This window comes from Candoia aspera, chromosome 5 (assembly GCF_035149785.1).
Source record: "Candoia aspera isolate rCanAsp1 chromosome 5, rCanAsp1.hap2, whole genome shotgun sequence".
NCBI classification, from domain to species: Eukaryota; Metazoa; Chordata; class Lepidosauria; order Squamata; family Boidae; genus Candoia; species Candoia aspera.
The window spans coordinates 97020389-97033021 of record NC_086157.1 but is presented as its reverse complement, the minus strand read 5'-3'; the positions used below and the strand labels follow the sequence as shown (position 1 = coordinate 97033021).

Genomic DNA, 12633 nt, shown 5'->3' with positions numbered 1-12633 from the left:
AATAGCATAATGTGAGGGAACAAATGGGTTGGGAGGAGGAAGGTTGTTGGAGTTTATGTCTTGTTGCTACATCAATTCAAGAAGATAAGCCTGTTGAAAAGCTTCACAAGAGCAGAAGGGTTGACATTATTTAGTCTTTGTTTAACCAATAAGATTTGTTTTCATCTGTACCACTCTTTTAAAGCATAAGTGCTTTTTCTTTAAAAGTAGAAACAGGGACTCCTACTAAGAAGTTATATTGTCTTCCAGTGAGAATAAGTATTAAATTCATAGAGACCTGATTGGACAGGTCTTCTTTAAAGGTCTGTAATTTCTGTGAATAAAAAGCATATAGTGGTTGCTAAAGTACTGAGACAGAATGATTTTGTTTTTCAGAGACATAACAACAATGAAAGGAACCATTGTTGCTCAGGTTGATTCAAGTGAATCTTTCCAGGAGTTTTGCAGTACATCATGTTTGTCTTTCTATGAAGACAAACAGAATCCCTCAAAAGGAATCTTAAATAAGTCAAGATGCACTATCTGTGGTAAACTAACTGAGGTTTGTTTGCTATTTTTCACTGATTCCCTATAATCCTTTTTATTTGAATTGCTTAGGAAACCTCCAATATCATTATATAATTGATCAGAGCAGTATAATGGATTATTTACATACGATTCCTTGCTAATTGTGGATTAAATTTTATTTGATATATTCTGTTTCATCTTTTGACAGATGCTAATGTATAATAAGTAGAAGACATAAAAGTTCTGTAGTTGAATGAGTAAAGCACCACACAAGCCTTTGGAAAATCTCTTGTGGGCATCTGTTAAGACCCTCCCTTTCAGATTTTTAAAAAACAATGTTTAAATATTTCTTAATTGGAAGATTTGAGCATGTAGTACCAGTATGTAGTGCACACATACACTTATATCTTTGCAAGAATGTATAGACTTTTTTTCAGAGGGAGGGCATATCAGCTATGCTAATTGCATGCTGTCCAAGGAAAATAGGAAGCTGTTATGGGGAAGGATTAGTAGGACAAGCAAGGGTTGAGAAAGAGGAAATGAGTTTTATGTTTGAACATTGAAATTTAAGGGCATTCTTACATTTTTGTTTGTTTTTCAAAAATTCTTTTAACATCTGTGAATGTCACTCATTAATTTTATGTAATTAAAGTAAGAATAACTTATAAAATGGAATATCTTGGCTTATATTTTTTAAACATAAATAATTATAGTTGTATTTAATTCCTGTAGTGATTGAATACAGTGTTCATAAAGCAGCTTGTCCTTTGATGACATTATAATCTTTATAACAGAAGGCTAGAACTCTGTGCTACTCCCTTTTTAGCATAAGGTATTTTTCTAAATTGTTATATAATATAGCATTTTCTATACAGCTAAGGTGTGTAATGTTTATTCTTTTAAGTGCCGGTACAAGCTTCTATTTCTGAAATGGCAATTGCCAGGTTAAACAATTAGCCTAAAGTTGTGCTTGAAACTCATAATTAGAGTAAATCTAGCTCTTTATATAAAACTGTATTTTTGCTTTTAGATACGCCATGAAGTTAGCTTTAAAAACATGACTCATAAGCTGTGTAGTGATCACTGCTTCAATCGATACCGAATGGCAAATGGTTTAATCATGAATTGTTGCGAGCATTGTGGAGAATACCTTCCAAGTAAAGGTGCAGCAAACAATATCCTTATGGTTGATGGAGAGCCGAAAAGGTTCTGTTGCCAAAGCTGTGTTAGTGAATATAAACAGGTAACTTCTACATTTATTTTTATGTAACACTATTGTAAAATCTTCAGTTAGGTTGTACCATTATAGTCAATAGTTGTGCTTTTTGTTGTTGTTAATTTAGAAGTATGATGTTTGCTAAAGTGTGAAGATAAAATTAAGAACATGTTGTCATTCTACTGATTGGAGTAGTTCTTCTATAAGTTCTGTTCATTTGGATTTGTAAAATAGTGTTTCATTTTTTTTTATCATGACCTAGAAATTATGGGCTTCGTTTTAGAAATTCCCAGTTGTTCTGAAATGAATACAAAAAATAACTATCACCCTACAAATTTTGCCTGTCTGCCTGCATAAGTGCTTCACTAAGGATCTTGAAAGCAAAACAGTAGTTGACTTTTTCCAGACAGAATTGTTACTTTGTATGTGTCCCCCTTTCTATGACTAGTTCATCTGTAACTATGAAGCTAAGTTGTCACTACTAAGTTTCTACAGCAGGCTCTCTTTAGACAACTTAACCAATATTTTCCAACAGTATAGGTGCAATTACACTATTAGTGTTCCTTTTCTCACGTTCAGGGTGATGTTTCTGTTTTTACAACATCCCTAGGGAAAAAAATTAGAATAGCCTGAAGTGATTCCATCCAGTTTTTCTGCTTCCCTACATCCCAATTCTTTCCAGAGTGTTTCCTGATCCTCAGGAGATTCTTCTCAGGAAGAACAGATTCCTGGAGGTCAGGAAAGTTTCTGTAACAGACACTTCCTTGTGCATTGGTTGTAACCTTTGGACTTTAGGCAAATATGACATTTTATCAAGAAACTTTTTAGAAGATCCTAATTTAAATGAAGGATTTTCTACTACTTTCTTTGAATGAGAACTTTTAGCTAATCTTTTAAACTAAAGATACATTATAGTGAATGAAAAATACCCTATGATTTCTGTTTTAATTTATCCTGTTCAAAATGTTGAGTTGCTACTTATATTTTTGATAATATGCAATCAGCACTTTTAGAAACATAACACAGGCCTTGTTGTTTTATTACACAGCAAAACAAAAGGGGCAAAATAGGTTATCCAAGATACTAAAAATGATAGGCATACACAGAAGCCACGGAGAAACTTGGAGAAGCCTTGAATAAGATTTCATGAAGGAACCCAAAAGATACAAGAATAACATGCATTGCAGAAATTCCAAGTGAACATGAAATGTGGTTAAATGATAACTCTGTATCTCAGTTTATTGTGACTTGTACATTTTTTCACCTGTATAGATACTTCATGCTATTTTACCATATTATCCCATATGTTTTCAGAAGAGTGAGGTCATATGATATGTGTAGAGACCATTCTGAATTGGCATTTGAATCCTTGATTTTTTTTTAATTTGGGATCTATATTTAGAATTTATATGGGATAGAATAACACTTTAAACGGTTAATGATTTCAGTATCTGTAAAATGGAGACTTGATAAATCCTCCTTACAGACAGTGATTGTCATAAAGCACTGCTGTAGCAACTTCTAGTGCTTTTTGACTTGAGTTCACAGCAATATATTTGACCATTACTTGCAATGCAGTAGGGGCTTGTATTTCTTCTTGTAGTGAAATGTAGTAAGTTTACTTTTCCTTATGGTTGCTTACTCTCAGTAAGCAATTCTAATGAGTAAATCTACTATATTTCACTACAAAGAACTTTTGGATCTTGCTATAGGAGAGTCATGAATTCCCATTGCAGTTAATCTCTAGGCATGTTGCTGGTTTTATATGCTTCTGATCATGCCCATATGAAAGAGGTGAGCATTGTACTATCTAAATAACATTTTGTGGAGAAACCTTATACTACCCTTTTACCTCTCCATGCATGAAAATTTGTTAGCCTTAAATCCTTAGTTTGGAATCATTTAATAAATTGATGGCTCTTTGGGCCTATGTAAGCTGAACTTACTGTAAATTTTCTTTACAATGCTAATGTAGGATAAAATCTTAGTAGACCTTAGATTTAGCATTTTGCATAAGAGTTTTTATGAGTTTTAATGAAATTATATAAAAATGTTAATTGCATAGGCTTTTGATTTAAAACTCAACATATATTTAGTTACAGTTAAAAACATTGTTAAAAAATGTTTAAATATTTGAGAGGTTTTCAGTCTAATAGAATAACAGAGTGCCAGTACAGGGCTATATGATTGTTTCAAAATTTTGGGCTTTACCCTGAAAGTTAGATGAAGTATCTCCTAAATGCAGTAAGCTATAAAATTGCTGAATTTGCTTTTTGCTTTTATAAAAGTTGTATTAAATAGTTGCACAAATATTTGGTATTTATGTAGTAAGAAAAACTAGAACTGATACTCTCGATATTTGTTCCTACTTAATATTTGTTAATAAATACATTTTTACAAATTACTTTTTTTGAAGTAGTTGCTTGAGTTCCAACTCACTTTGGTCTTGTTCAGTTTCATTCTTGTTAGCTTTAAGAATAGCTTTCCAAACCACTGTTCTAGATTGCTTGTTCTTTTTGGACAATCAAGTTTTATTGCATTATTATTGCCATGTGAGAAAAGTGCTCAGAACTAAAGCATACTTCATTCTTTTTAGCCAGTGGGTTTGTACACACTACATATCATTGACAGTTTTCTCAATGACACTGCAGATTTGCAGACCAAAGAAGGTATTTCCCTATTTTTCAGTAAAGCCATACTGAATTGCCAAAGGGAGTTGAGTTTTAATTTAATTCTTCTGCAAAATGCCTCCTATATTTAGTGTGGTCTCAGGGACCATCTTCATAGGCACCAATCCACAAAGAGGAATGTAAGGTGAGGCATACTATCAGGCCATCCAGCTTAGAAGGATGCATTCTGACAGCTGATCCCAGGTTTTTTTGGGGTCCTTTCTTCACCTTGCTGCAGATGTTCACTGGATAGATGAGGGTGTCAACTCTAGTTTAAGAATTTGGGAAGGAACATTAGTAATTACAGGTAGTCTTTACTTAATGATGGGAATTAGGATCAGAATTTCCATCACTAAACAGCATGGTTGTAAAGTGTGATGTCACATGTTAAGCAAATTGCCATGGGTCGTTAAGTGAGGACATCACGTGGTTGCCATTTGTAACCTCCTGCCAGCTTCCCCATTGACTTGCTTGTAGGAAGCTGGCAAAGAAGTTCACAAATGGTGATCATGTGACCGTGGGACACTGCAACATCATAATCGTTCGAGCAGTCTCTGAACAAGTGGTTGTTAAGGAAGGATCACCTGTATATGAGTTATGACTTAAGTTACTAGATAATCTGCTTCATACAGTATCACAATGAGTGTCATATATGGTATTGGGAAGTTAAATCTTGGTGGTTTATTTTTAAAATGAACATCTAAAGTTACCATAGTAACAAATGTAAATGAAATTACAAAAGTTAATTTTAAAATTAACAATTACCTAATTGAAAGATAAGGCAGTTCTTTTAAAAAATTGAAATAACTCAGAGAAGTTCATACCAGGAAATCAGCTGGCCATGCATTTTTATCTCTACTGATTATAGTGCAGCCAAAAATGGCACCAAAAGGTATCTGTTAATGTTAGGGCTAGTTGGTTTATTTAAGGCAAGATGGTTGTATATTTGACCAGAGAAAAAATTTTTGGCAGGTGCATATTAGATTTCTCCCTCTTGTTTTGGTAGTGAAGCTAGACTTACTAGGTATCCTTCCTATGGAGCAGTTTTAAAGGTTCAGGATAGAATCTAAGAATCTTTGGGAAAAGCAATCTAGACCCATTTTTTTCCCCTCAAGTCAGTGGCCAACATAATTTAAAAAAGGAAGTTGACTTTTACTTTTCTAGGTGTTAACATTGGATAATATATGGAATGAATTCCCTTAGTATTTGCGCTCGGCCCCATTTCTTTTTGTTTTTTTAGGACCTTTCTCTTACCCAGGTTCTGTTTAAATTAGTTAGTGGTTGACTTTAACAATTTAATTAGTTGAATTATCTTTTAACATACCTTATATATTGTATTACTTCTACAGTTAGCATCTTTTGAGTGTTTCTACCCCAAGTGTACAGCAAAACTCCTGGTAAAAGTTTGTCTGATTCTAAATCTCCAATCCAAAATGGATAAAACTTTGGGATGGATGAAAAAAAAGAAATGTGGAAATGATATTGTAGGTTTTTTGTAGCCATATTTACTTTATTCTTTAGATGAATTTTGTAGCTACTCCAAAAACTCTCGAACGTGGTAGTGCTTCATAAATCCTATTCGCTGTGTTTTAGTGTGGCAAGTCTTTAACAGCTCTAGGTAATATATGAGTATGTCTGCTTAAATTCATTTTCATAATTCAAGAAACATATTTTACCTAATCATACTTTAAATGCATAAGTTATACATGTGAATTTTAAAAAAGGCATTATAGATCGTAGAACCTAGAGTTTTTGATCAGGTGTTGAAAAGCTGATGGTTGCTGGTCCTACTTGGAATGAAATATATATTATTTTATCATTTACGTGCCAAAGTGTGCATGATCCTTGTAAAACAAATAATAAAAATTTGGGGAAACGAAGTGAAAAAAGTTTATTTTTCCCACTGTTCTGGATAAGTCATACAGTGGAAAAATAGAAATAAAAATAGATTTTTTAAACAGATCAAAGTTCACTGTTACTTTAGGAACAAAAAAATAAAAAGGTTAAACAATATTTTGGATAATTTGGTTTGCTCCTAAAATCATCATGTTGGTATATTAAATTGATTTATAACTATAAACATATACTTGGGTGATGTATGCTTTATGATTTTTGTCATAAAATATCAGATGTGTAAGAGTTAAATTACGGTTTATTAGAATACACTAAAGATCCAGCGGATGATAGCTGATCTTGGCCAATCTTTAAAAACTAAGCGGGGTTGGACTTGGTTAGTATTTGGATAGGTCTTTATCTTTTAGCTAAAATAGAGCTTATATATCAAATTCAGCACTCTTTACCTTTCAATGAAGAAGTATACAACACTCCTTCATTTCCTTTGTACTGTTTATTGTTTTGAGGATCCGAAAGGGAAATTTGTGGGCCCAGGAGGATGCTGAAGTTTTTTTTCTCCATTGCACTCCTGTCTGATCAGGAAAGGACAGGAACAAATGACTTCTACAAAGGTGAACAAGAGAGTTGATAAAATTCAGAAAATGTCCTTCTGTAAAGAAGAGCAGTAAATCCTCTTCTGAAAATGGCAATGTTCCCTTGAGGAAGAATTATATCTTGCTCTTTAAAAGACTGATTGTCCCATTACTATTTTAATAATTATGAGTACAATAGTATTCGTTTCCTGTTGTAGTTCTTAGATACATTTGAGGAGAGTAAAAGTTTGCTGTTCTTGTTCTTAAACATTTTATTCATAATTCTAAAAAAAATGTGTTTTATATTTTTCTCAGTCTTTTGAAGATAATTTCAGGCAATCAGGAAAAGAAAGCTTGTAACAGTTTTTCTGGTTCCCTTGGGCCTTCACATTTCTATGCTTGAAGCAGCCCATGAACCATATATGAGAAATGGCTACTAACTACATAGGCTGCTGTATGTAGGTAGCTCATAATTATATCTTATTATTTTTTGGCTGCTTCTACTAGCTTATCTGCTTGCTTTCTCTTGTTGATAATTTAGGATATCTTATTTTCTTTGCTGCTGTTTTGATGTTTGCATGTATCTGTCTTGTTTTCTGAGGGGCAAGGAGGGGTGATGGCAAGTGTCAAGAAAATACTTGATTTTGAGCAAAGGAATTTATAGCATAGAAAAATCTGTTGAAGAAAGAATATTCAAATATATTTGATGTACTTTAATCAATATTATAATGAAAAAATGAACTCATTTATTTTTATAAACATATCATTACTCATATTTAGTTTATGAAAATGTAACAAAGATCAAGGTAATTGTGTTTCATAAGGAGAATATAGTGAAAAAAATCACAAGGTATACATCGGCAACAAAAATAGAGCAAGTAGATGAATTTGTGTACTAAAATATTTAATATAGATGGGCAAATCTTGGTAGAAAGGTAGTAGAAGGTGACTTGTTGCAAGGAACGCATGTTTGCTGAAAGAAGCAAAAATGACTGTGTAAGATTATGTTTTTGCCATTTTGTTATATGCAAGGGAGAATTGGGTATATCAAGGGAAACATAAAATGCACTGCATAGAATGCAGTGGGAATAAAATGTTTAAGAACTGTGTGGTGAAACGAAGAAATAGGGTCAAGAATGATTGAGTGCTGAATGATCATAGATTGAATACAAAATTACAAAAGAAATGAGTTGGTGTGGTCACATAGAATGAATGAGAATCAAATCATAAAACAAATATATGAAGGAAGAGTAAATAGGTCAAGAGGGAGGTGAAGAGGAAGGCCAAGGAAGTTGTGATTAGATGAAGTTGATGAAATACTTGAAAAGAAATTTAAAGAATGTGAATTGGTATATGAAGGTGATAAAAGGTATGGAGAGGTATATTGAATGGTGTTGGTTTAAACTGTGTTTAGTTAGATTACCGTTTCTGATCTCATGCCTCTAATTTCTTTTGCTTAATACTTATTGACTCTTTCTGCATAACGTTGCTTGCCCTGAAAAGAAATAGCTTGATGGGTATGTATGTATGTATATATGTATTCCAGGTCTCAAGTATTGATAACCCTTTACTTACATAATACTACCCTTCTTAAAGTGCCCAGTTTTTGTTTCTCTGATTTTTCTACCATTGCTAATCTTGTTTTCTATGCATAAGACAGAAAATTGCATCTGAGTAAATGTGATGTTCTAATAAAGCACCTTCCATGAGGGAAAAATGTATTGTTTTGCTGCACGTCTGTTAACACTTAGTGTATTTATTTGAATGTAAAATTGTTTAAAAGTATCACAGGCCTGCATTTTGCAAGATAAACAGACTTAGTCTGATATTTGCAATGTGTAAAATATATGTACCTAGTTATCGTGCTCTTCATCCACGATGCTTATAGCAGAATATTTCCTTCTCCTTGCAATCTTTTATCTTCATAACAATCCTGCAAGAGAGTTAGTAATTTGACAATCAACTATTTAATGCCCTATATTATTTAAATGTAATGTTCCTTAGTTGAAAACTACTTTTTATTTTGATTTATTTTGATTTATGGTTTTATAATATATAACACGGGCTGACATTCCTAGTCAAAGAAGCTTATCTGCTTTGGAGCAGATAAACTAGGAGGATTTTTTACTCCAGTCTTATTTCTGCTTTTATTTAGATATAAGAAGATAGTTAACAGCAACAAAATAGATAAATAGTGAGCACTACATACCAATACAGACATTTTGCACACATGTAGTACATTCTGAAAAATAGAAAAAAAACCAGGCAATTATATAAAAAGCAAACAAATTCAGCCAGGTTTCTGTAGAATGGAAGGGTGGGGTGGGGGAACCAGCTATTCTGTGTCTTTTAACATGTATCAGCATGTAAGTAAGCTTTTGTGCAGTCATCTTTACTCCCAATTAGGGAGATAAGGAATTACGTTATAAAAACAGGTTGTTGCAGTTTATAAATTGTGAATGCTAATTTTATATTGCAATATATGCAGTTGTTAGTCCTCTTACTAAACCTCCATAATCAAAAATTATTTATTTCCTTTGTTTAGTGTTCAAGAGCTCCTTTTAAATTCCTATTCTATATATATATATGAATTTATTTTTATTCATGTATTCTTAGATGAGTACACAAAGAGTTTACCAGGATTAGTTGCAAAAGCAAATACTTGCAAGACTCTCAGAAACTATAATAATTATAATTTATTCTCCACTTCTGAAAACTGCTGGTTCACACAATGCATGAAGCGGTAATTGCTACAGTGTGTTGTCTAGAACAGGGAGTGTGCACCCAGTATGCACTACAGAAATTGGTATATGAATATTTTTTCTGTACTTAGCCCCTTTGTTTTCCTTTATCTTGATTGCCTTTTATATACTTTTTCAGCACCCATTTGTGATGTTCTTTGATAGACTATTACTATATAGACATATGGGTATGAATACATTGTAGGTTCTTGGGACTTCAGCCTGAATACCTGATAATAGTAGTGCAGCCCCCAAGAGAGCTGTTGAGGAGCAGGTTATGGTATAGATAAACCAATAAGGCAAGAGGCAACTTTCACAGCTTAGTTTAGTCTGCATAAAAAGTTAAGACCCTTTGCACATCCAGCAAATGGAGGGGAGGGGTTCAGCTCTAAAAGTGGAAAATGTAGAGTACTATGATGGTACCAATCAGAATTTTCCTTTGGGAGGAAAACTATTGTCACAGAATGATGTCTGATAAAATTGAAATTACGGTGGGTCCATTCTGAGTGCATACAGTTCAGAAGCTTGATGACTAATGGGATTGCCACTAGGAGCATCACCCGAGGTAAGTACACATTTTAGAGAAAGTATAAACAAAGAGAAAAGACAAGCAAAAAGTATGGAAGTAAAATACAAATAATTATAAAATAAAGTGTCATGGAGATTACAGCTTTCCAATAGGTCATTAACTACTTCTGAATATATAATACTGCTTTAAAAAAACAAAAATTACTAGTAAGCTTTAACAAAGAATGCATGGTCAACTCAGTATAAATCATTAACTGAAATTATAAGCTATTATAAATTGAATCAATACTGAGAATCTATTCTAATTGGAATATCCCTTGAATGTAAAATACAGATTCTATACATAGGAAAACCCAAATGTTGGATGAAGTACAAATCCATGTGTTAGGTTATAGTCCACGAATGATTTTCAGTTAGAACTGTATTCTACATCAGATTTACTTTTAAGATACGGTGCTATTCTGGACATTGAAACATACTCCTTCAACTTGGCTAGCCATTATTCCAAGGAGGGAAACAGCCCTTTTCTATAATGAGCATATAATATCCTTGGAATAGTTAACATATACAAAGCTAATTCAGAATGTATAGTTCAGTAAAGTCTTTGTCTGGCAAATGATGCTGACAAAAGTTACAGGCACAAGAAAGGCCACTAGCCCATGAGCGGGACCAGCTGAAGCTATATTTAATGATCATCTGTACATCTGAACCAGTGATAATGGCTAACAAGGTTCTCAGAACCCCTATACAAATGTTTTAGAAGAGGTTGAGCACAAGGATATCAGAATTCACAACACTGTGGAATAAAAAATATATAATTGTGTCCCACAAACAAAAAGTGGTTAATCTTAAAGTATCTTTTATGCTGAATTTGAATATGTTTTCAGGATTCTCTATCAGGCAACGTTTTTGAGCGACGCACAGCTTTACTTTGATAATAGCCTATATTTACAAGTTAATTAAAAGCCCAAAAGAGTTACTTAAAAAAATGTTTGATTTTCTGCTGAATTTCACTTCAGGAACCTCTCTCCTAAAGGTCCAGCAGTAGTCAGCCAACAAACGGAGACCACTTGCCTTGGTACCACTTTTCCATGTTTGAAATGTCCTGGTGAAATTGTTCAACATGTTTGTCACTAAATGCGCTAAGATTGTCTGGGAAAAAGTCCAAGTGAGAGTCCAAGGAATGAACTTTCAGTGATGTGTTACATCCCATAGTTTGGTACAAGATCACTGTTTTATGCTAGTTTCCTGCTTTATGATTTCCCAAAAAGTTTTTTTTGAATGATTGCCAGGGAGCATTTTCAACTTCACTTAACTCTTCGTCATATTTAACATCTTTTATCAATTCTCTTATATGTGGACCTACAAAAATGGGTTCGTAATCTTAGCATCACTAATCCTGGGAAATTTGATCCTAAAGTACATGAATCCAGTTCCTATTTTATCCATTGTTGTAACTATGTTTTTCATAAGTCCAAGTCTGATGTGCAAAAGAGGAAGGAAAACCTTTTCAAGGTCAACAAATGGACTTTTTATCACATTCTTTTTTCCTGGAACAAGTGAGGTACGTTTTGACATTCTTTGTGAATGTAATGGTTTTTTTCCTGTTCCTACTGTTCCACTCACATAAAAAACAACAGTACTTTGTGTATCCAAGCTGCAGGCCAAGCAGAAGTGCAGTGACCATATCTCCACATTTATTCCATTTATATTTTTCATACTGGATCTTTTCCAAAAGTAGTTTCATGTTCTCCTACAACTCTTTCATGTTAGCAGCATGGGCTAACAGTACAGATGATAATTTATTTCCATTATGAAGAAAGACAACTTTCATATTAACTTTTGAGAAGTCAATGAACAAGTGCCACACATACACATTTTGCTGATGGCCAAGAACCTCCATAACCAAACAATCACCTTTACAAAACCATCTTGGGAGAAGAATTAATTACATTCATCAATGTTGCACTTATTAGGCAGAAATAACAATAACAGGGTTCCCTCCAAACCATAGGAATGGCAAATGGCCTACGGCATGAACCCTTTAACCATCCTGTTAGAAGTCTAACACACGTCACCCAGCAAAAGTGAGAGATCCAATTTTTATCTTGGCCACCCGCTACATAACCAAACTAAAGTTCATAGAAGGGTTTGCGTGTGTGTGTGTATGTGTGTGTGTGACAAGTGATGGAGGTTTCTTTTCTGAGATTTAAATGTTAACTCACCATACATAGCGGAAACTCAGATGATTTACATAGTATTGAATACAGTAGATATACTGTATATTAAAATTGTTTGACTGTGAGCTCTGGCACCAGACTGACAAGGAACTGCTCTCCAGGCAGAGAAACTGGGCTCATGTCTAGACATGCCCAAACATGAATCAACCTGCACAGTATGCTGTTCTCTGCAAGCTGTTATGTCTTCTACCTTTGTCTTGAGATTATTTATGCTAGAGTATAACAACTAGATTTTGCTCAGTGATTGTTAAAAATACACTACTATAGTTAAAATACAGTATAATATCTCTAAATGAACAGAATAAT

The 12633-nt window shown here is 33.5% G+C and overlaps 1 protein-coding gene across 10 annotated transcripts in view; it reads left to right on the top strand.

Annotated features, from left to right (window-relative positions):
- Nucleotides 1–12633, top strand: part of ZMYM2 (zinc finger MYM-type containing 2) — an 80017-nt gene that overhangs the window by 22675 nt on the left and 44709 nt on the right. For all 10 annotated transcript variants that reach the window (XR_010068100.1, XM_063305779.1, XM_063305786.1 and 7 more), the window contains 2 exons: nt 376–541; nt 1538–1750. Coding sequence is in view for 9 of the 10 variants with exons in the window: in XM_063305779.1 (XP_063161849.1) it covers nt 376–541; nt 1538–1750 (379 nt within the window). In the remaining variant the exon portion in view is untranslated. The remainder of the gene's footprint in view (nt 1–375; nt 542–1537; nt 1751–12633) is intronic.